This window comes from Thermobia domestica, chromosome 4, assembly GCF_964235325.1.
Source record: "Thermobia domestica chromosome 4, izTheDome1.hap1.1, whole genome shotgun sequence".
NCBI classification, from domain to species: Eukaryota; Metazoa; Arthropoda; class Insecta; order Zygentoma; family Lepismatidae; genus Thermobia; species Thermobia domestica.
In genome coordinates, this window is record NC_137457.1 from 312,733,616 (window position 1) to 312,760,335 (window position 26,720).

At 36.2% G+C, this 26,720-nt stretch overlaps 1 protein-coding gene across 1 annotated transcript in view; it reads right to left on the reverse strand.

Moving 5' to 3' along the window:
- The window catches only part of LOC145683204 (uncharacterized), a 157,492-nt gene that overhangs the window by 76,327 nt on the left and 54,445 nt on the right, over positions 1-26,720 (reverse strand). The window contains exon 2 of the mRNA XM_081754564.1: positions 5,924-6,081. Within this exon, the coding sequence (XP_081610690.1) occupies positions 5,924-6,081 (158 nt within the window). The remainder of the gene's footprint in view (positions 1-5,923; positions 6,082-26,720) is intronic.

Sequence of the window (26,720 nt, forward strand, 5' to 3'; positions counted from 1 at the left end):
TACAATTTGGGGGAAGGACATCAAAGAAAGTGATTTAAATGGTACTACCTAGCCCAACCTGTCTATTAACTTCGATTCTATTTGTTACCTTTCTGCTTACCTTCACGGATCCCCTAAGGTATATCGAGAGCTCGATTACAATCGTAGGGGCCGCTGTGGCTCAGTGGTAGAGCGTTCACCTCTGGTGCTTGGGGTCCCGGGTTCGATCCCAGCCCCCGCTAAGTGAACTTTGTGGTGGACAAACATCGTGTGCGTGGGTTTCCTCGGAGTTCTCCAGTTTCCTCCCACCTTCTTCCTTCCACCATTTCATTCATTACTCATCATCACCGTCTCCTTTAGCCTCACCGGCATAATCGTGGGATGTAAAACAAAGATTTCATTTTTCGATTACAATCGTTTCACAGCCTGAATATTATATTCCAAATAAATATAATTATTATTTATATGATATTCTGTCGTTAGTAAATAAATTAAATTAGAATAAAATATTGAATATTTTGTACTTCAAAATATTGGAGGAACGCGTCCCCCCGTCAGAGACGCCCGTGCTAATTTTAACAGAGAACATAGGAAGAAGTATGTCTATATATTTGTTGTCTACAGTTGTGAGGTTTTCATCTACTTTCTATCAAATGCCCTGGGTAAATCAGGGAGTAAAGATGCCCGGAGTGTGGTTTATTATTATTATTATTATTATTATTATTATTATTATTATTATTATTATTATTATTATTATTATTATTATTATTATTATTATTATTATTGAGTTTAATGCCTCTCAACATCGAGGCTGCATGAGAGATGGACCTGCAGCTTATCGTAAGTTCCGAACCTATTAGATATCGAACCCAGACATCCTGCACCGAAAACCAGACATTCAGCTACAGCAAACTGGAGCGTTGTCCTAATCCTGACTACGTTATCTTGCCTTAATGCCAAAGTCTCTATAATCCCCTAACAGTGGCGGCATTATTGATTAGTCATAAAGTCACGTACTTTTTTCAATTACTAATACGTAGATAAAACATTAGCATATGGGACATTCCATGTGAAATCAACCAATGAAATAGCAAAATCTGACCTGACGATCTTAGATTTTTGTAAAAATTGATGCACAGCTTTATTACAGTGGGAGATGAAAAAATCCCAAATATTATCTCTCTCCTCCTGAAAGTGTCTCCATACAGGGTGTTCAAAATGGCAGAAAACGGCATTTTTTCAATTATAGTGATTATTAAAAATTGTCTTAAAATGGTTAATATGTGCACTAAAGAGGTGGAACAAACACCATTAGAAGGCTTAAAGATTGCTCTACAAGTTGTACTATATTGAGAAAAACTGTAAAATAAAAAATAGCAGTTCAAAAATTCAAATTAAGATTTGAATTTTGAATTTGGCATAGAAATGTCCCTCTGAATTTGTTCAAAATTGTTCAGATTGTAGTCTCATATGTGTACTAACACACAACAAAGTTTCATTTTGGGCACTCAATGAGGTCCGATTCAAAATTCAACATAAACCAAGCATTGCACGACATTGACCATGTGAATATCAGGGTTCAGATCGATAACCATTTTTGCCTGGAACTATTTATTACCTGCAGCATCAAAGGAATTTATATTCAATTTCATTTGTTTCTTGATGTATTCATTTGAATTTGCAGAACATATTATGAAAGGGAGGGATATATTTTCCTCCCTTTCACAATATTTGTATCAAATGTGTTATGAAACACAGTGACACTGCTCACTATCACTTCACACAGTTTCAGCACAAATAATTAGTCAATAAATTCTTTTTCCTATTTCAATGATGCACTTCCACGTGTCTGTAACAGCAATACTGAAACAAATGAATGAAAATAACATGTATCAATGTAGCCAATATAAATTTAGAAACATTCATACTGACTAACAAGAATAATGACTTGTATTGAGTACTGTTCGGAAACGTAATACCTCTCTAAATAACTCGAAAGGTGGATAATTGTGTAAATTCAAAAGAATACATCAAGAAACAAATGAAACTGAATATAAAGTTCTTTGATGCTGCAGGTAAATAACTCCAGGCAAATGGTTATCGATCTGAACCCATATATTCACATGGTCAATATCGTGCAATGCTTGGTTTATGTTGAATTTTGAATCGGATCCCATTGAGTACACAAAATGCAATTTTGTGGTGTGTTAGTACACATACGAGACTACAATCTGAACAATTTTGAACAAATTCAGAGTGACATTTCTATGTCAAATTCAAAATTCAAATCTTAATTTGAATTTTTGAAGTGCTATTTTTTATTTTACAGCTTTTTAATATAGTACAACTTGTAGAGCAATCTTTAAGCTTTCCAATGGTGTTTGTTTCACGTCTCTAGTGCACATATTAACCATTTTATGACAATTTTTAATAATCACTGTAACTGAAAAAATACAATTTTTTGACATTTTTGAACACCCTGTATGGAGACACTTTCAGGGTGGGAGAGGTAATATTTGGGGTTTTTCATCTCTCACTGTAATAAAGCTGTACACCAATTTTTACAAAAATCTGAGATGGTCAAGTCTGATGACTTGTTGTTTTGACATGGAATGTCCCATATACATATATATACTAATGCAGAAGGACAGAACTGTACTTGTAGTATTGAAGCTGCTTCTCGCTATCTATTACCGTTTTTTACTATGACTACCAATGTTGAAATTGGAAACCGTTTATTTTCTCCACTTCCGTTTTGAATAGACCAATAAACCACGAGACGAAACTCATTCTTGGGACGCTGAATCTATTTAAAAAAATCTCACTGACCCTACCGTGTTTGCTCTATGGAAATCAATATTGAAGCCGGAAGTAGTATTAAGTTTCCACCAGTTCCGGTCTTAGTAGAGAGATAAGGCTGAACATGCCATCTATCTTTGAGATGCGCAATCAATTTTAAAAAAATCCTTCTTGCTATCTAATACCGTTTTGGTTCTATGGTGCTCAAAGTTGAAACCAGAAATGGTTGATATCTGCCACTTCTGATATGGATAGAGGGGTGAATGGAGAAGATGCGAAATATGTTCTTAAGGTACTAAACTGATTTTTAAAAAAAGTGTTTCATAATACCTCTTAACGATGTTTGTTCTGATAACTGTCGATGGAGAGACGGGCATAGCCGTTCTATACGTGTTCCATCTTCCCATACTTATACATAACAAAGTTTGGAAGTCTAATAAAATGGCGCACTATTCTATTCACGATTCATCCTAGAGGAAACGTTCTGTGTCTTTCTACAAATTACAAGCAATCCGTTAATTCTTTCATAATCATTTACTTCCACTACTCGGGGGCACGGTGGTTCAGTGGTAGAGCGTTCACCTCTGGTGCGTGCGGTCTCTGGTTTGATGGACGTAAAACTAAAAGATTTAATTTCCTTTTACTCACCGCTGCGTGAGACCACGTTGGTCTCACATAAAACATTTCCTTACGGCCACGTGGTGCCAGGTTGGTCTCACAAATCTCTTCTTAGCTTATGGCCTGTACCGACTCACTGAGACCTCACTTTATATATATATATATATATATATATATATATATATATATATATATATATATATATATATATATATATATATATATATATATATATATATACATTAAAACCTATTGCAATGTACAGTAGTTAGTCTGGTAGTACAAGAAATAGTCTTCGCCTGTGGAACTGGGAGTCCAGTGTGGTTTTACATGGCTCTAGCCAAAGTGGCAAAAAATAAATCGTGCTTCCCACATTACCCAAAGGTATATTGTACTATTTAAGTCACTGAAAACTGAGGCAAAACAACATTCACGTGAAGTAAAACTACAACAAACCGTGCAGAAATTGCTGCTATACTATACTCGTTACTAATTTATGCATTCGCATTTTCACGGGAAAATTCGCTCAGAATTTGTTAAAATTTGTGTGGTGACATGTTAGTCTCACGCAACCACTAAGCCTATTCCGGGCATCAGTCTACCTGGGAGACTAACGTATCATCATAAAAAGCATCAATATTACATAGTACTGATACTAGAGAGGAATTACCTGAAATGATTAAATTACTACTTAGAAGAACATACAGAAACCAGAAATGAAGAAAATACAGTTTGGCCACATGGAATGTTTTTGTTGTCATGTAGGTGGCACTTAACCTGTTAAAGGTCATAGTCATATGAGACCTAAAAGTGCCGTGAGATATTCCATTTAATTTTTTCAGATTACAATTGGATATTTTAAAGGTACTTGAAAAAAGGGAGTTTTAGCGCCCCTTTCAGCAGCGAGGTTATATGAGACGTGGATCTACATCATAACGTTAGTTTTGAAGTATTTGAGCTCCTACCGGGAATCGAACCCGTTCCCTAGCATCAAAGCCACACACACTGAACAAAAAGCCACAAGGGAGCTCCACCACTAAAGCAGAAAATGAGGGGGGAAACTTCAAATTATCGTTTTCCGTAGAGGAATTTGAAAATAGATAAAAATACCATTTCACTATGTGGCTTCACTATCTAGTTGTTATATAATTATTGGTCGGTTCCGACAAGATCAACTTATTGCACAGTTCTATTTGAAGCATCGATTCAAGAACTGTCATATGCCCGTAACTAGATGAAAGCTGAAACGGTTCACTCCATGTGTGCATAGGAATTGTGTAGCCAGAGCAGGAAAGAAAAAACATGTAACGTGATGAAGTGATACGTAAAATTAGTAATTTTTACAGGAATTCAAACTTCGCATACACGTTGTGTCGAAAACCGTCGTCAATGTAAATGAAGCATAGAGCGAGAGAATGAAAAGTTACAGAACTAGATCCGTACGTAGATTGCTTTCAAGGTTCCGTGTTGATGATGCGCACTTCAACCAGAAGTCAGAAACCGGTCATCCGGTAGCGTGTTAACAAGGAAAAAGATAAATAGCTAGAAACACGTGCTATAACACGTATCTACAAGTATAGGAAAACTTAAATGGGAAAGTATATAAATGTATAATTTGGGATTTGTACTGTGTGGATGTGAAAACTGGACCCGTAAGTGGAAACCGAAATGGATACAGCTAAAAAAAAAAAAAAAAAAAGTAGGATATAATCAATGGCATGTGGGCTAGATGAATTAAACAAAGGCTGGGAATACGTTAGCATCTGGTGAACAAGTGTGGCTAACGAGTAAAAGGTGAGTCGCTTCTTTCGTACCCACAAAGACGTGGCAACACCGCAGCACTCTCATTTGTGAACGGGAAATCGGAGCGCCATAAACATTATCCCTTAGCAGGGCCTATATCTGGAGTCTATGAAATTTTCTTTGGAAAAAGGCGCAATAGTTCAATGTTATGTTGTTATTGATCCATGCCGTATATAATGTTAATGTTGACAAGATAAAGACGAAATAGTAAAGCATCTGTTCTCTTCCACGTGAACGACAACTTTCTGCACCAAGTCTTCAGTGATGACAGAAGGTCGCCCACTTCGTTCCTGATCATGAACATTCGTGCGGCAATCTTTAAAAGATCTAACCCATTTCTGTACCATTCCGTCGCTCATAATGTTTTCTCCATATACTTGACTAATCTGGCAATGAATTTCAACCACTTTCACGCTTTTTGCACTAAGTAAACGAATCACAACGCGTATTTTAACAGTACGCGGGATTCTTAATCGAGGGTGCCATTTTAACTACTACCAAACAAACATAAACATGATCAAATGTTTCCATAATGACGTCTGTGGCTTGGCAACAGATGTAGGTACACAGCGAGCATGGTGGGATGCCGACCGCAGCGCTACAGCAGCCGAAATTCGAAACGGTACTTACTTGAAAAACATGCCTCGTAATATTTAACTGGACAAAATGGTTTATTCCATGGAATAGGCCAAACGAATCAATTCCGAAAGAGTCTTAAACTTACCATTCAGAAGTGGTGGAGCATCAAACTTGCTGTAATCCTTAGGAAGGATTTCCTTTATCATATTTTCATCTGACTGTGACGTTTCCAGGCGTAGTAGTTGAGTAGTTGTTGAAATACCGGACGACATCGACAGCCATAGTAAGATTGGAAAGGGAAACCTGTAACGAAAGAAATACAATCATTTGCTTTAGAAAAAGATAGTAAACCAAGTGGTTATGGGCTACTGAACTTCTATTTCAGAAGCAAATACCTACTACACATACAGGAGAGTACCGCTTACGTATGCAAAAGGCGAGAAGTTGAATAGAGTAGGAAGACATGTGAGCTTATAGGGTATATCAGGATTGCCAAGACGTAAAATCATTCGATTGTCAAACAGTTTTATTTATTTACATATTTATTTTTGAGCTTCATATTCCATAATTGGTACATTGATGTTTGATAAACCGTGAAGAAATTAAAAGTACGAGGCGCATCCAGAAAGTAAGTTTCCCATGCGTTCCATAGCTAGGAAACCGTATGTTGCACGAAGCGACTGCGTGTACGTGAGAGAGTAAGGTCCTAACATGGCGCATGCGTCAGCAGAACTTCCCTAATTCTCTCAGTAGTGTCGTGGCAGTGATTAAAGATTCCTATTCCAGCTCCCGCCGCGTGTGAAGTGCGAGCAGTGATAAAAGTTTTTGAATGTACAGGGCATAGCACCGATTGAGATCCATCGTCAGCTGTATCGTTACAAAAGTGTCAATGCTGACCCTGTGCGCCTTGCTTTGTGCTCTAGGGTCAGTTGCTTCAACACAAAACTTCTTGATCAACAGGCACTCCGTGACAGTGGTGTGCAATAAGGAGCGGAAAATCTGCAGGAACTGCTTGCTCATGCCGTTAAGCCCATGGACCTGGCACAGCTGACGATGAACTTCGATTGGTGCTATGAACTGTGCATTCAAAAACTGTCACTGCTCGCACTTCACACGCGGCGGAAGCTGGAATAGGAACGTCCATCTTCAACCACTGCCACGACGCTACTGAGAGCACTAGGGAATTTCCGCTAGTGCATGTGCCATGCTAGGACCTTACTGTCGCACGTACACGCAGCCGCTTCGCGCAACATACGGATTCCTGACTATGGGACGCGTGGGGAAGTTACTTTCTGGATGCGCCTCGTATGTGTGATGACCAGTGGCGTTTTTACCATAACGAAATCATAAGAATCCGCCTAGAAGTGCCAGGGGACACAGAAACACAGTGGTAGAACGCTTATTTCTAGTGCATGGGGTTCTGGTTCGATCTCCGGTCAAGTAAGTGTGGTGGACAACATAATTCACTTATCTTGATCATTATCTCCCTTAGCCTAAAGAGTATAATCGTGGGACGTTAAACTGAAAGATTTCATTCTAGGAGTGCCAGGCTCTAAAGGACGTCGAGCTACTTAAAAATGAAATATTTTAATGAAACGTCCCAAGATTATACTCTTTAGGCTAAGGGAGATGATGATCAAGGTAAGCGAATGACGATAGAATACTTGGTGGAATGAGAATGTAGGAGAAAACAGAAGTACACCAAGTAAACCCATGGGCACGATGTTGTCCACCACAAACTTATTTGGCCGAGAAGCGAACCAGGGACCCCATGCAACAGAGGTAAGCACTTCACCACTGAGCCACCCTGCCTCTCCCCCAAAAAAGAAAACTTAAATTAATAATAGAAAAATTGTCATTGTTTCAGCTTAATGCTTGTTTTTATTAGTGGCGGATCCAGGGGGTCAATCGCCCCCCTCCAGAAGAGGAAACTTTCTTATTTTATATACATAAATAAAACCCATCTCAGAGTTTGGATCTCTTAAAAGTAGCTCTAAGTAGCAGTATTACAACCTACCGCCTCCCCAGAAGTCCGTCCTGGATCCGCCCCTGGTTTTTATACACTGTTAACAATTACACGCATGTCAGATAAACCATTAACTCTTTGTTAAAGAATCCGTTCCACATTTTTTATTGCCATATTTGACCATTGAGAATTAATATTGAAACCAGAATCTGTAGTAATTTCTACCATTTCTGGTTTCAGGAGAGAATTAAGTGTAAAAACGGTATCTATTTTTGGAATGTTAAATGAAATCTTGCTATTATCTCGTATGATTCTTCCTCTATAACGATCGATATTGAAACCGGAAATAATACACTTGTACCATTTCCGGTTTCAGGAGATGGATTAGAGCCGTGATTGAACACATGTTTCTTCTCTAAAGTACGTATATCAACAACCAAGGGCGGATCCAAGGGGGGCTAAGGGGCTATAGCCCCCCCCTTGATGCTCAGATTTACACTAGATAAAATGGACTTCAATTCTGCTTCACACTGGATAAAACTGCAAATTATGGTTTAGCCCCTCCCTTGATCATATCCTGGATCCGCCACTGTCAACAACCATTTCTCGCTATTTATTACTGGCTTTTCCTCCCAAACATAATACTATAAAACTCGATTCACAGTTTTGAAACGGAAAAGAAAAAATAAACTCTTTTGACGATAAATGATTCATTTATTTTGAAAATGCTATATTTTCAAAAGTATTAGACGTACCGTACATACATGAAACACATAAAAACAACTACAAACTCAGCAAGTTTGTATTGTGTACGCCAGGTGGCAGCACGACGGGGACACAAGACGGGACACCCCTTCATTGGCACATCCCGCATCGCTGGAGTGGGCGTATTGGTGAGAATGACCAAGTTTTGTTGCCTTGGCCTCCCAGATCTCCTGATTAACGCCCTGTGGCTTCTTCCTTTGGGGGTACGTTAAGGATCTTGTTTACTTACTCCCACTACCACAATCCTTATTCGAGCTCAAAGAACGCATCAGTGCTGCAGTGCAGACAAGTGACAGAACTATGCTACAAAATGTATAGAATGAGCTCAAAATGAAATGAAATCTTTAAGTTTTACGTCCCACGCTTATGCCGGTTAGGTTAAAGGAGACGGTGATGATGAGAAATGAATGAAATGGTGGAATGAAAAAGTGGGAGGAAACGGGAGAACCCCGAGAAAACCCACAATCACGGTGTTTGTCCACCACAAAGTCCACACAGCGCGAGCTGGGATCGAAGGAGGGACCCCAAGCACCGGAGGTGAACGCTCTACCACTGAGCCACCTCGCCCCAGAATGAGCTCGAGTATCGTCTGGACGTGTGTCGTGTCACCAAAGGGGCACATATTGAACATTTGTAGAAGATGCATCAACTTGGTGAATTTGTGGTTCGTTTCATGTATCTTGTGTGTGTGTACGTGCAATAGTTTTGAAAATATAGGCTTTTGAAAACGAATGAATCACTTATGCTAATCCTGCATATCCTGCGTATCCTGCTATTATCTCTTCCGTCTTACCTCTAAACGGACATAAACAAAAATATACGTGTCCTTCCGCTGTTTACAACTGTAATTGGCTAGTGATGCATTACGCCTACTCTCACACCACGTGAAAGAGAGAATTATGCACATACAGTTTGACAATCCTGTGTCATGCGGAGTTACTTGCAGGAAAAGCTTGATAGGTTTTTAAAAAAATCTGAATTTCATTAATTTCTTTTATAGCTAATTGAGGATATTTTTTTGCTAAACTTACGAAACACATTTAACACAATCTTCTTTTTACCACTACGTACAGACAACCTTAGATACCCTTCTATCACAGCTTCGCGAAACCAGGATTCCTACCAGCCATCTTTTCGACTTAAAAGCAGAACACCCTACACACTTGAATATACGTATGTCATGCGCTTGATAATTGCAATGCATGCATCATTTCTTTTAGCACTTCTTCCTTGTTATTAGATTATCTATTTTTTTTCCAGCTCGAAATAATATATATTTATTACAAATTTATATTTGAAATTTACAAATTATAGAAACAAATAGAAATTTGAATATAACGTATCCACAATATTGAGTTTTCCATTTTTGGATGAAAAGGCTGGTTGAATATATGATTGTTTACAACTTTTTAAAATAATAATAATCTTAGTGGCACAATAAATAGACTATAGAAACAGAAATAACGTAATGGAATCTCTAGAAATATAAATAAAATTGAGCATATTTGTTTTGGATTATGTTACAAGAATTTTGTGAAATCACTTTTACATTAAAAGTGTACTTAACACTTGTAATTATGATATTGTTCCTTGTTTCTGTTATACTAGAGAAGAAATATCTCCTCCAGTTCCCTTCCAGGCGGCAACGTACCAAGAACTGACGAAAAGTTGCCACGTTGGACCGCAATGGATATATACGTTGTATTAAGAAGGATGCTGAACGAACATCTCCAGAAACTATAGATATGCGTCTGCCTACCTCTCTGATAAAATCAAGGCTTCTAGAACCCCATGCTCCACTGGTCTCGATGGCTATTGGAGCAAAATATTAATTTTTCTCACTTTTAATAATATCATGGTCTTATAAGATTCTTACAAAGTAAAAAGTAATAATTGCAAGTACATAACGGAGAAGTACACTCATGTCCAAAATTATTGTTGCATGTCTATAAATATGTTGCTGTAGGAATATAATTTGATAACGACTTCGCCGGGTATTTTTTATAATGTTAGTATCTGTATAATCGGCAGAGACATGTATGTAGCAAATTTCATGCCAAAAGAACAGTAAATAAGAACAATAAAACGAAAATAAAACTTTCTTGTCTATTTAGCAACATTTTGTTTTACTCGTTCTAATTTTCGCATTTATAATTCTTTTCCTATGAAATTTACCACAAGTATACATTTCCCGATTATACATATAATATCAGTATTAAAAGTACCCTGCAAAATCATTATCAAATTATATTTTTACAAGAAGATATGTATAGATACGCGACAATCATTTTGGACATGAGTGGACATGCCAGTCGGCTAAGAGCAAATTAACGTCTTTTTGGCTTTGTTTATCGCAGTTTAGAGGTAAGATGGAACAGATAATAAATTATATTTTGATTGCAGAAAACATGTCAATCGAAATAATTTTAATTATATACGAAAATTTTTTATCATAATCACACACTTGTAATCAACATTTCATATACTCCGTAGGAAATATACCAGCAAACGACATTTGTTAGAAAGCATAACGTCATTAAAAAAAAAAAAAAAAAAAAAACTGTTTCACAAAGTGTCAGTTGTACAGTTGTTCTAGTTTGCCATGGCATTAAATATTGCTGGGCTTCTGCCCATACAAAAATAATGAACTCAGCTTAACTGCTATTTAGTGATACATCGAGAATGAAGACCATGTTTCCCAATCGAAGTTTCTTTCTCACGGAATGATATTAATATTTGAACAAGCACTTACACGGAAATACACGAGTATGGAAGGAAAAAAAAATGAGTCAATGTCACAGGAAATCATTTGTAAGGATAACTCCTATACATTTATGTCTGCAGTGACAGATTGAACGCGTAACAATAATATATATATATATACACACACACACACACACACACACACACATATATATATATATATATACAGAGGGTTGATTAATTCGTGTGTCAATTTCATTTGTTCACTGTGCAAAAGTGGTATGAGGTAAAGCCGTGCAATTTGGTGTAACTTTAGACAAAGAACATAAGTTTTGTTTCGTCATAGAAGTGTGTCACTTGTACTAAAGATTAGAGAGATATAGGGTCAAAGGTCAAATTTCGATTTTTCCTTATGGGACTGCAATGGTAAATTCTGAAAGACCCCGAAAAAACGTAAATCGAAGTGATAACAAAGAAAAAGCTGTATTATGGCATGATTCTATGTCGCAAGCCGACCAAATATGCGTCAATCAAGTGTCAAGGTCAAGGGTCACGGTTAGATCAAGGTTACATGTCATCTTGAGAACCCTTTTGAATACTCTGAAAACAACGCAATGTCCGTACCTCATCATGTCAAATGGGTTCTCAAGGTGACTTGTGACCTTGATCTGACAGCGACCTCTGACCATGACACTTGATTGACGCATATTTGATCGGCTTGCGACATAGAATCATACCATACAGCTTTTTCTTTGTTATCACTTCGATTTACGTTCTCTCAGTTTCTTTCAGAATTACCATTGCAATCCCATAAGGAAAAAAAAATCGAAATTTGACCTTTGACCCTATATCTCTTCAATCTTTAGTACAAGTGACACTATTTTATAACGAAACAAAACGTATGTCCTTCGTTTAAAGTCAGACCAAATTGCATTGCTTTACCTCATACCACTTTTGCACAGTGAACAAATGAAATTGACACACGAATTAATCAACCCTCTGTATATATATATATATATATATAGATAGATAGATAGATATAGATATATATATAAAAGAGAGAGAGAGTTCCGGCAAGAAACAGACAAACTTCGCATACGTTCAGGACCTTTATTCAAGAAAAGGTTTATATGTGAATATATATATAGGGAGTCCCTACTTTTTTACTTTCAAGTTTGTATATAGCCTACAGAATGTTTCAAAACAACACGAACAACGTTTGGGGAGTGATTGATATGACGCCAAGATAAGACGAAAAACAGACCAACCTGGGTGTATAGAAACGCTTCCTTTTGGTGTCATGGTTAGCCGAAAACTGGTCGAAAAATGCAAGAACAGCCATAACTTTAAAACAGAATATCGGATTGAAGTCGGGTGAAATGGAATATCCATTGTTTTCAATCGTAGATTCCATTAATTAGGACCAACCTCTCGCCGCCCCTACACCACCTTCCATTGTAAACTATAGATATGCAACATTGACTTTATCCCTAGTCTTCCGTTGCAAGCGCTGCTATCGGCTGGAGGAATTCCACTCGCTTTCTTTCGCTTAGCAACAGCTGAACCCTTATTAGCTCAACGCGTGGGTGTGTGAGGGTATGAGCGTTAGTTCGCATTTTTGCCACGGCTCAAGACATTTTGGCAGCACAATAGTGCAATTTACGATTGAAAATTATGGACATTCCGTTTCACCTGACTTTGAGCCGACATTTTGTTCTCGAGTTAGGACTGTTTTTGCATTTTTCTGGCTAATTTTGCTGGCCGTAGCCCCAAAAGGAAACGTTTCTACATCCAGGTTGGTCCATACTTTTCATCTTACCTTGACGTCAGGAATTTCCTCCCAAACGTTGTCGGTATCGTTTTGAATTATATATACGAGGAGGAGTCAAAAAGTTCCCGGAATGTTGTTCTAGTTCTGGCTTTTGTGATGTAATTACAATTAACCTTTTACAGTACAGTCGTTACGTTGCCTAAGTATGAATTTGACAAGTATTAACACGTCATAATAGGTAGTGTACAAGTAATGTGTGAACGACGGAGTGTGTGATGATCGGTTTGTGCAATTTCATCAAGTTCATGTTGAAATTGGGGGAAATCTGATTCAGAGAGTTTGATAGCCTTTAAAAAACAGTTTAGCAGCATCGAATGTTTGACTCTTCCCAGCTAAAAGTGGGCCTTTTCCGTTTCGCCAACGTAGAAGAGATCAAAACTAATACGACACCTGAACTTCGGAAGATACCAAAACAAGGCTTTCGTCAGTGTTTCCACCAGTTGCAGGACCGGGGGAACAAAGGTGTGTGTGTGTGTGTGTGTGTGTGTGTGTGTGTGTGTGTGTGTGTGTGTGTGTGTGTGTGTGTGTGTGTAAGGTGATTAAGTAAATGATGTGTACTTATATTGTCGTAATAAAAGCTACAACAGAATTCTGGAAACATTTTGACTGTTCCTCGTATATTATATAGGCCTATATGCATTTGCATACAAATGACCAGTTGTGGCTTGCAAAATTATTGTTCACTGTCGTAAACAATCATAATAACAATAATGTAAAATGTATACTGTATGTGAAATAATTTGATTATTTCGTAACGCCATCTTGACTGAAATCTTTTCCTTGTTGTTTCAAGAGTGGCTGAATTTGACTTATCCTAAGTGGCATATTATTTGGTAAATGCACGGCGTTCATGAAAGATGAAACATGATTTTCATATCTTTCATTAAATTATAGATAATAATGTGATATCATCCAATGGAACTTCTCATACGTAATTTTCTTATTTCCTTTTATTTTTCGTCGTTTTCCTCGTTGTTTGCTCTACCATTTCAATGACCCTGAATATAACAGTGTTACTTCATACGTATGTTTGATGTTCATCTAGGCGCGAAATTATATTTCGGAAGTAAGTGACTTTTTCCAATGCCATTTAATTCTTTCCGTGAAACATCCTTTATAGTCTCCATGTAATATAAACTGTAATAGTTATAAACCAATTATGATTACAGTAATTAGAAGTAAAGATCCTTTTTTTTTAAAAAAAAATCTCAGATTATGGAGTGTGTACAAGATTGAAAATGCTGTCAGGATTATGCTGCTCAGAATCATGTTGACACTCGATAGCGGATTTTGGTGAGAAATTTACCATTCCCCTCAAATTTACCATTTTCCATCAAATTTGCCATTCTGTCCCCAAATTTACTACTCTCCTCCCAAATTTACCGTTCTCCACCTAAATTTACAATTTTAGGAACAAAATTACCATTCTCCCTCAAATGTATCGTTCTTCACATATTTTACCATTTCCGCTCAAATTTATCATTCTCTCCTAAATTTACCAAACTTCCACAAATTTATCATTCTCCTTCTAAATTCACAGTTCAGCACCTAAATTTACCATTCTCCCCCAATTTACTCTTCTCCACTAATTTACCATTCTCCACCAAATTTACCATTCTACTTCCCAGATTTACTATTCTCCACCAAACTTACCATTTTTCCTCAAATTTACCATTCTCCTTCTAAATTTACCATTCTCCCTCAAATATATCGTTCTCCACATATTTTACCATTTCCACCCAAATTTATCATTCTCTCCTAAATTTACCAAACTTCCACAAATTTATCAATCTCCTTCTAAATTCACAGTTCAGCACCTAAATTTACCATTCTCCCCCAATTTACCCTTCTCCACTAATTTACCATTCTCCACCAAATTTACCATTCTACTCCCCAAATTTACTATTCTCCACCAAACTTACCATTTTTCCTCAAATTTACCATTCTCCTTCTAAATTTACCATTCTCCTTCTAAATTTACCATTCTCCCTCAAATATATCGTTCTCCACATATTTTACCATTTCCGCCCAAATTTATCATTCTCTCCTAAATTTACCATTCTTCCACAAACTTATCATTCTCCTCCTAAATTTACAGTTCAGCACCTAAATTTACCATTCTCCCCCAATCTACCCTTCTCCACTAATTTACCATTCTCCACCAAATTTACCATTCTACTCCCAAATTTACTATTCTCCACCAAACTTACCATTTTTCCTCAAATTTACCATTCTCCTTCTAAATTTACCATTCTCCCTCAAATATATCGTTCTCCACATATTTTACCATTTCCGCCCAAATTTATCATTCTCTCCTAAATTTACCATTCTTCCACAAACTTATCATTCTCCTCCTAAATTTACAGTTCAGCACCTAAATTTACCATTCTCCCCCAATCTACCCTTCTCCACTAATTTACCATTCTCCACCAAATTTACCATTCTACTCCCCAAATTTACTATTCTCCACCAAACTTACCATTTTTCCTCAAATTTACCATTCTCCTTCTAAATTTACCATTCTCCTTCTAAATTTACCATTCTCCCTCAAATATATCGTTCTCCACATATTTTACCATTTCCGCCCAAATTTATCATTCTCTCCTAAATTTACCATTCTTCCCCAAATTTACCATTCTCCTCCTAAATTTACCATTCTCCGCCAAATTTACCATTCTAGACCCTAATTTACCGTAATACCTCCCAAATTTAACATTGTCCACCACATTTACCATTCTCTATCAAACTACTATTCTATATCCAAATTTAGCATTCTTCACCCAAATTTACCATTTTCCTCCCAAATTTCTCATTTTCTCACAAAATTATCATTCTCTGCTGAATTTACCATTATATCCCCCAAATTTACCATTCTACCCCGAAATTTAGCATTCTCCGCCAAATTTACTATTCTCCTAAATTTACCATTCTCCTCAAATTTACCATTCTACCCCCAAATTTACCTTTCTACCCAAGGATGTTATAAAATAGAGGATCTGGCCATACGTATCTTCATCATATAAACTCAATGAAGCCCCCCCCCAAAAAAAAAACAGCTTCGTCTGAGCCGGCACGTCTGATTGGCTACTTTCGTTTCCGCTATGATTGTTGGCTCGGAACATTGCGATCTTAATATCGGAGTGGGCAGAGTAGGTGTGGCGAAGCTGTACGTATGGTTTCACAATTTTGTTGTATGGGCAAATCCTCTATTTTATAACATCCTTGTTTCTACCACCCAAATTTACCATTCTGCACCAAGTTTACCATTCTTCCCCCAAATTTACCATTCCCCCAAATTTGAATGTTGAAGTCTTATTTCTAGCAGTTTTGGATATGTAGTAATGAGTAAGTCAGTAGATTTATTCTTATAGATCTAAAAGATAAATCAAAATCATTCCTTCTTTATTCAATTCTATTATTATTGGCTTAGATCAGAACCGTAGCTATGGGAGGGGGGGCAAGTGGGGGCGGTCGCTCCGGGCGCTGATAGCAAGAGGGCGCTAAACAAGCGAGAAGATAGAAGAAGTGTTGCAAATGAGTAAACAAAGTGTTGCGTCTCCCCGAAAACGCATTGGCGCCCTATTAAATCAATATTGTTGGTTTGCAAAGAAATAATTTGGTAAAAATTTTCTTGATCGCTCCGTTCGCAACCCAAACGTTTCAATAAGTGTAACAAGTTTTAGTTTTTAGCTAGTGATATACAAGGTGCCGAATAATGACTTATAGTCTAAGCAGGACGTTTTCAATATCTAAAACGGTCAAAATCTAAAATATGTGTTCGGCGTTATGATGGTGATGAGTTTGCTTGGATAATTACGCTTTTCTTCTCAATCGGATTAATTATAACGGTGAGAATGAAGCCTTTGAGAGATTCGCAAAGAAGGCTCCTATATATTTTTTATCACAAAATATTTTACCGTAAAAGAATCGAAATTAAAATGCTAGGTTACCAAAGAGCACGCACTTAATATTCATCTTCAAAAAGCTCCGAAAGTAATGAAGCAAAAATTATATAAAATGTGCACAATTTTCGTTGAAGTTTAGGCTACATTGTAAGAAATAGAAAACTTTACTACTAGATGTAGAAATGGGGATATACTGGTACGTTATGCGTACTCTTAAGGACCACTGTCCCAAAGAGTGCGTTTTGCGGTCCCTAAGAGGACGCACCCAACACCTATCATACTTGAAAGCCAAACCCCTTTCGTAAGACGAACACTGCACATGTCACCATCGTTCACAATTAATGCACTGAATCCAGTCTTCGTCAATTGGTTCTTCATACAATTCGTTACACATTGCTCATAAAGTTTGGTTGATCTCAGCTGCAGTTTTCTCTGTTGAAGTGGATGGTTCATTGGGACGATCAAAGAATTTTCTCTTTGACTTAATATCTCCTTTGACTCGTTTGCTCTGAAGAAACTTGTAAAATGGAGAAATAGTAAAAAATTCAGATCGACGTTTGGTACGTGCAATTTGTGTCAAATTTTATTGATTTCGGTAGAGGAATGATGTATTTTGGATGAACAGATATGGCTAAAGTTGCGGCTTCTCCATGTCTAAGACGTTTTCCTTTCTCCGTGGTGTAATGAAATTATAAGACTTGAGTTTGAAAAAAAAAATATTTTTTCTGAAAAATAATGTTATCTAACGATGTAAAAATAAAAAGTATTTTAAATTTTAATTTACCCTAAGGTTTATTTTCAACTGTTCATAATTTCATCCAAAATGTTAATTATTACTAATAAACACTATGTTATTTAACTACCGGTGATTCTAAACTATTTTGATTTTGCTTCCAACAATATCTTGATTACAAATACTGTCCATGTGGTTTTAAAAATTATACTGTATTATGAACGTACACGAAATTTAAAATGTTACAAAAAACCTTCGATCAGTTTCACCCACAGAATTATGATTTTTATGAGTAAAATTAATTATTTTTTTTAAAATTTTAGTTCGTAGTTTTATTACAATCATAATCGAAGCAGTTTCGCTCAGCATCTTCCTCCAGAACACTTTCTGAATCTTCATTTTTATCATCATCTCACTTTTTAGGACGTCGTCATCATACCATGAAAGGCAATGGCAAACTACCATGGACCAAAACCATGCCTTCGGGCAAAACACATCACCATCATCATCATCATCATCATCATCATCATCATTGTAATTTAAGAAATTCTGTAAATTTAAATACTTCTTAAAGATAATTTACATTTGGTGCTTGAATCGAAGACAAACAATTGCAAATAATTCTACAATCCATTCAAACATCCCATTACACTTCAAGAGTAACTAATGACAATAATCACATAGTCTGTAATGTGAATGCCACTACCCACACACACACTCAAAGAAATTGTCCCAAAGAGTACGCGCGCATTCTTTGGTAACTCACTAACGCGCACTCTTTGGGAAACAGCAGACAATTCGAATAAAATTCATCCAGGTGGCTCCACATGCAAGATCCCCGAAACAAAGCCATGGTAAACAATTCTATCTGCATTCATGTTTTCTACCATGCAACAAAGGTACTGTAGTTAGCTACTATATCAGTACAATTTCTTAACTAAGAGTATTAAAATATTACATCAAGAATTCAAAAAACTTATTTTTATCTGTATGTTCTGTTTGCAGCTATATGTTAACTTCTGTTTTCTTCGTATCAACTCTCATACAAAGACGTATCAAACAGCGTAACAATAATTTCAGCGTAATTGGCGCTGCGCGATCTTAGGGCGTGCGTACTCTTTGGTAACCCTCCTCCAGTAGCGTAGCCAGGATGTGTGTTTGGGGGGGGTCCAAGTTCTGTTATAAGTACATATAGAAAAATTACAAACAAAAAATATATAAACATAAAAATATATTTAAAAAATACAAACATCAGCCCTCCTCTATTTGTATGGTCACATACAGAATAAAATTGCAGAAATTTACAATTACTGGAAATTAATGGTGTCACATATTTTCAAAATTTTAAAAGCACAGAGTTTCTAATGTATTAAAATTTCATTTCTTGAAACGTAAATAGTTGTAAATTTCCATAACTGTTCTCTAAATGGATTTGTGTGCAACCGAAGGTATTTTTGTCAAGTTTAACATTAAGTTCAAACTAAGCGTCTTGAAAACAGATCTTATTTGTAAAAGAATACATTATGATTGCTGTTGGCTGTTGCGATGGTCTGTCCAAGCAGCTAGACAAAAATTCAACGTAAGAAAAGGTGATTCTCTTACATGAAAAAAAAAAAAAAAAAAAAAAAAAAAACGGAAAAGCTCAGTAAGATGAGTGTAGGGAGGCGCCAAAATCTACTTTGGCCGGGCGCCGATATCTATAGCTACAGCTCTGGTTAAGAACACTACGTCTATCATAGTTAATGAATTTAATGCAGGAAGTTTTAACTAGGATAAGTGCTGAAATGTTACTACAACACATCAACATTACTAAAACACAGATTCAAATTTTGACGCTCATTAAAAGCAATGTATAGTTTCAGAAATACTATACAAATAAAACGCTCTTTTCGCAGATTAATCTTTCCGTAAGAAAAACAAGAAAAAAACTGATTTTTTGGCGGTTCAAAATTTACGGAAATTTTACAACACTAGTCGAACCCAATCTTAAAAACTGTAAAAGAATTGTGAGATTTTACTCGGTTTCACTCTTTCCATTACTCTTTGTCCTTCTTTCTTTCTTTTAACATATACGTCAAATAGAAATTCAATCAAAATGACAGCTTGATGACCTTATAATGTTAGAAACAATAAACAGAGTGAGGAACTTTCAGTATTAAATTTAGTCCAGCGTTTAGTAAATAAATGTTTTCTTTCACTTTTAGTTCATGGTTCCTTTCGCTCGTAAGATTGTATTATTAATTTCTATTTAAGCATGCTTTAACTGTGTATAAATATCTATATGTAAGAAAGCGCATGACTCAACACCTGAAATAACTATAGAAATGTTATGGTGCAATGACGTAAGTATTTTGTGGTTCAAGGCAGTCTGCCGAAGTCAATGGCATTCCAGAAGCTGTGTTTTCTGCCTCCAGAGAAGCTGGAGAAAGTCTGGAACGGATTGCGGATGTCTCTACCACTATGTTACATCACGGATTTATATAGATTAAATTCATGTTATAGAAATAACCGTGATACGATGTTTGAAAGAAATATGTCCACTCTTATGAGTCAAAAATTTCGTAATGACTAGTTACCTCCATTAACGTCCAGATTCGTTTTTCACTCACTGATCTTTGATTTTTTTATTATTCTTAAGAAATAAATGGTACAGATCATCACATCAACCTTTTTCGCTGCAGTTATTTCAGAAACATTTATTTTTTAAAAAACAAAATTTTAATAGACGTTTTTGGAATGAAAATTCACTCCCAAAAGAAAACTACCCGTTCTGGATTTTTTTTCATAAGAAATAAATTACATTACAGAGTTGTTAATATTGGATATTTATTTATGAAATATGAGCAAAATCGCCTAACAGTTTTGTAAGAAAATTGCCTAAAAAGAACTCACCCGCAAGCAAAATGAGAAATAATTTAAGCCATCTTGTAAGGCTATTAATGAAAATTCAACTAAATTTCCTGAGTCGTTTGCGAGAAAATCTTTCGGAAAATTCCCCTCCTCCCAGAGCTCGTCCGTGGGTATGCAGTTAGCGTACGCGCCTTTGGCGTGGGAGACGCGGGTTAGATTCCCGGCGGGAGCTCGTGTGGTTCGGATTCCACGTTAATCAGTAGGTCCACGTCTCATATAGTCTCTCTGCTGAAAGGGACGTTAAGCCCCAAATCAACTCCCCTCCTCGCAAACTACCTCTTAATGTTCTTGACATGATGAGGTACGGGCATTGCGTTGTTTTCAGTGTATTCAAATGGGTTCTCAAGATGACCTGTGACCTTGATCTGACAGTGACCTCTGACCATGACACTTAATTGACGCATATTTGGTCGGCTTGAGACATAGAATCATACCATACAGCTTTTTCTTTGTTATCGCTTCGATTTACGTTTTTTCAGGCTCTTTCAGAATTTACCATTGCAATCCCATAAGGAAAAAATCGAAATTTGACCTTTGACCCTCTATCTCTTCAATCTTTAGTACAAGTGACATGCTTCTATGGCGAAACAAAACTTATGTCCTTCGTCTAAAGTTACACCAAATTTCACGGCTTTACCTCATACCATTTTTGCACAGTGAATAAATGAAATTGACACAAGAATTAATCAGCCCTCTGTATATATATATATATATATATACTGGATACCACAAGTGACCTACACAGCACCCTTATATAAGGTGATGTGACGAAATTAGGTGGCACTGCGATTATCTTGGAAACAAATTATCCAAGATTAGATGGTTGTCAAAAAGTACTGACAAGTCCAGCAATGAATCGACAGTTGCTGATGTGGGTATGTAGGCGTTTCAGATATAAATAATCCTCACTACTACACTCATAATTCAGTTCTCATTTTTGATATCTGAGCATTTCAGATTAAGAAACAACCGTTACCTTGTTCTGAGAGATCATGGGCCTTATACAGAGTCGTTCTGACGCGTGCTTAGTGTCATACTAAAGAGTTCGACTAACACATGTTTCCTGCAGTAGCCAAGCCTTTAGTATGACGTTAATCATACGTCAAAATGACTCTGTATAAGGCCCCATATGTTTAACCCTGTTGCTGTAAGAATGTCTAAAAACAAAGATAGTTACACTAAAATTTATTGTTCCTGGGCATAACAGTAAAATTTACTGTTATGTCTGGGTGTAACAAAAGGATTTGCGAACTTGAGATGTTTTAACAATCGGTTCTAGCGAACCGGCTAAATAGCACCACTCGACATCCTGCAGCAGCATATAAGCAGGAAGAGAGCAGTACTTTCGTAACATATGCATAACGTATGCTCTGTATAGATTTCCGTAGTAAACATAAGGATTCCTTATATTTGTACAATATACCGCTGTCCAAATAACGGACTTTGAGTGTCCTAACTCCTTTTTCTCTTTACTAAACTAGGGATAATTGCCTTGTTCTGCCTGTCTTCTGTAAGTTGTTTTAAACGAATTGTGAGTGCAAGAGATTGAGTCTCAATTTGTCAATCGGCTAATGTTATGAATCTTTGAACATGATTTTTCTGAAGTGGCCCCGCGTAGCGTAGTCACTAACGATCTCGCCTTCGGTGCGGGCGGTTCTGGGTTCGATTCCCAGTGGGGCACTCGGTCGAAAAAGTGTAAAAAGCTTTTCCAGGCCATCCTGAATGAGGTTTTCCTGGGTTTTCCTGATTCACTCCAAACAAATGCCGGGGTAGTACCTAACATATAGGACCCACTCCGCTTCCCTTTCCCCGGATAGTGTGCTTGCCGAGGGACGTCATCCCTCAAACGTGACGACCTAACATGGCCATAGATGTCAAAAGCCCAGAAATGTAAATCCTAAATCCTAAATGATTTTCTCAACACGTATTTTTGCATCTCTTTGATATTGGTGTAGTGTTGTTTGTAGCAGTAATGCGCCATAACGGGTACACTGCTATTCTCGAAAGGGTTTAATGTAATCACCTTTGATGCGGAACTGAAGGCAAATGATTTAGTTAGCAAGAAGTATTCAGCAAATTTCAATATAATTAACAATTTATTTCCAATATATGTAACAACTAGAATAATAGCAACAACTAAATATATATTTTTAACACTTAACAAACAACACTTAAATTGAAATCTTCCCCTTTCAATTCTTTTGATAGCGGTGTGAACAATTCCACAATTTAACGCCCATGAATTATTTCTGTCCAAATAATATTTTAAAGCTTTCAATATTAAATCCAAAAATATTTCAAGTAATTTATAGGTTAATTTCAATATAACTAAAGAAATAGTTACGTGTGATTCGATGAACATATCCCCCGGAATCGAAGTATTAATCGGTCCAAAATGGCGCAAAAATAAAAAGGATAGAATTTAGAACATACTTACGGTTCCGTTGAACATGCCAATCAAACACACTTACAATATGATTATATAATTATTCACATTTCAGGCTTTACTTTCACACCACTTCACAAGCGGATCTTAAATTAATATCCAACACTATTCACAAAATTTTCTTCTAATTCCATTTAACAAACCCATTACGATTTCTAATTTGTATTCTTATATCCGAAATGTAATTTTAGATCCGTCGACGATTACCTTTTCTTCTGTTCTGACGCTAATCGCGGGTTGACATTTCAACCACAGTTCATAGGTGGCGCTGTTAACTCTCGATGAACAAACGAAACACAATGTTCATTGAACCTGACCTACTAACATAGATCATAGTTGCTAACTGTATGCGGAAGTAACTAATCAGCTGTTTCAGTGTCCAGACTAAAGTCTTTTTTTTTTTTTTTCTTGGAGAAATGTTACATATAAAATTCCCCCACGGTCAAGTTTTTTTTTATAAACTGGTTATAGAAATTTCGAAAAGAAAAAAAATATTGTTTATCTTAATCACAGCATGCAGAAGAATTGGAACAAACTCACCACGAAATTCACCAACGTCTTTCACAAGTAGATGTCAACAGGAGCTCCATTTTCCATTTGATGAATTCAGATGACAAGTGTCCATCCATTACTGAAGAGATGACAAATAACCAGTATGTTGCGCATACAGAGCTTTTCCATCCACCTTATGGCTCAGGTCGGGCGTCAGACAGGAATGAAAGGGTTTGACATGACGAGGGTCTCGACGTACACAAGGACGTTCACAGCCATGGCATGACCTTGCCAATTCTGAACCTGCAGAATTGAACAACAAGCACAGTATACAACAAACACAACGAGATTACATTTATAAATTTAACACAATATTTATGACAAATTCTTTCTTTAAAATTTTCATGTTACAAAGTCAGAGTGATTACTATTATTGTTGTTACTATTTATTTCACAGCTATTATTAGCGTTACAATTTTCAGAACCAAAATTATCAAGCTGTCTTCGATAGTTAATATTACTAAAATTGCAAGAAATGTTAGAGTTATTAGTATTGCTAGGATAATATTTCTTAATGAAACTAACATGCCTTTTGATCTTAATATTCTTATCCGCTACTAACTGTAACCAGACGGTGTTCCTTGTTGGGTAAGAAAGGATTTCAAATGGGCCATGGTACTGACTGCTTAACTTTGGTTGAAACCTCTTTCCAAGAGAAGCCTTCATTATTCTCTTTACAAGTACTTTCTCCCCTACTGGCAAATCTATGTCCCTATGTTTCTTTGAATAAATCTTCTCTTTTCTTTTCCAGGCCTTTTCAATGTTTTCTACAATAATTTCATTTAATTCTTCTTTATTTTGCGAAGTTTCAAGAATTCCTAAGTCTAAAATCCAATTAATGTCCAAAGGATTAAACATTTTGCGTCCTAAAAATAATTCACTCGCTGTCTTCCTCGTTTCACTATTCTCACTAGTGTTTAAAGTATATTGCACCTGATATATATACTTTGACCATTGAGTTTGGTTTTTATGTACATAACATTTTATTATTTGTTTTATGTTTTTATTTTGACGCTCCGTCAAATTACTGGACATGGAGTAAGGAGACGTATGAATACGTTTAATGCCTAGACTAAATAAGTAACTCTTGAAATATTCGCTTTGAAAATAACTTGCATTGTCACATATAATTTTATTTGGATATCCGTAAGAGTAGAATATCTTATCTAATTTTAAACAGATAGATTTTGCATTTAAATTTCTAAGAGGTTCGATAATTACAAATCGTGAATAACCATCTGTTAATACCAAAACATATTTAAAACCATTACTAACAGGCCAGGGACCCATTACATCTAAATATACGGAGTTGTTCGGATATCTTTCTTTATGTGAGTAGTAAGTACCATATTGAGTGGTATTCCTGTCTTTACAAAATTGACAAATTTGACATTTTTGTATAAACTCTCGAATACTTGGAAATAAATCTTTACAAGTATATCTACTAGCTATCTTAGCAATCGTACGTTGCGAACCACTGTGGCCACCACCCACAGGGTCTTCGTGATGATATTTAATAATGCTATATTTAAGTGATTCAGGAATAACAGCTCTTAAGCCACCATATTGTTTTCCCTTAGTTTTCTTTAACAATACACCATCTTTAATCAAATAAGGATGTTTATTCTTACCACTCTCAATTTCTTGGATAATAGTACCCAAAGATGGATCCTCTCGCTGATGCTCACTCAAAGGTCTATGGAAAAATGGATTTCTCCAAAAATTTACAAAATTTAAATGTACATCCTTCCCATCCACTTTCTCAATTTCCATAATGTCCTTCGAAGGAGGGGTAAAATCGATATAATTATTCATGCGAGAAATATAATCCGCTAAATTATTGTGTCCACTACGCAAATAAACTATATCAAACTGATATTTACTAACTTTTTCTATAAGGGAACCATATTTCTTTTGACGCTTATGATTTCGCAAAATCCACGTCAAAGCTGAATTGTCACAATAGACCGTGAACCTTTTATGTAAATACATATCGAATTTATCAAGAGCGTGAACTAAACTTCTCAATTCTAGTTCAAAAATGCTCTTGGACCAGTCTGATGGGGGTATACGTTTACTAAGAAAATAAACAGGTCTTAATTTACCTTCTCCATCATATTGACTTAATATGGCCCCATAATTTTTAGTCGAAGCATCGACATGAATTACAAAGGGAGCATCCATATCTGGAACTCTAAGAATCACGTGATTTATGATAGCTTCCTTAATTTTCTCTAAAAGTTCATCCTCCTCCTTTCCCCAGACAAATGGAACTGAGGGAGACCTCATTGCATTTAATGGAGTCAACAAATCAGCATAATCTTTAAGAAATCTGAGATAGTAATTCAAAAATCCTAACATCTTATTTAAAGCACGCTTGTTCTTTGGTTTAGGTAAATCTCTAATTACCTTGACTCTATCTTCATCTATTTTCATTTCCCCATTACTAAATTCATATCCTAAGATTTTAATTTTTGATTTCAAAATTTTTGCTTTATGAGGACTGATAGTAATCCCCCATTCACGAAGACGTTTAAGTACTTTTTCTAATATTTCTTTATGCTTTTCTATTGAATCTGTGTGAATAATCAAATCGTCACAATAAATATCTAAATAGTCACCTTCGAGATCTCTAAAGATTTTATGCATTAAGCTAGAAAGAATAAATGGGCTAACAGCTAGACCCATCGGGAGCTTAACCATTTGTAATAGCCTATTAGGTGTTGCAAAGGCAGTTATTTTCCTACATTCTGGCTTAATATTTACTTGGAAAAAAGAACTTTTTAAATCGACCGTTGTATACAGAGTATGACGTCCAATATTAGAAATAATGCCCTCTAAATTAGGTGACGGATAAGCTGTCAATAACAACTTTTTGTTGACAGAAAAATAATTTATGACAAGTCTCTTAGAATTGTCCTTATTCGTCACCAAGAAACATGGAGAAATGTAAGGACTACTATCAATCTCTTCAACTACACCAGATTCTATTAATTTATCTATATACTGATTAATTTCTTTCAATTTATGCTTAGGAACTGAATAAGGCTGAGTTATGCTAGGAGAAGGATCTGTTAACTGAATTTCATACTGATAGTCCTTAACCTGACCTAAATTTTCCGTTATAACGT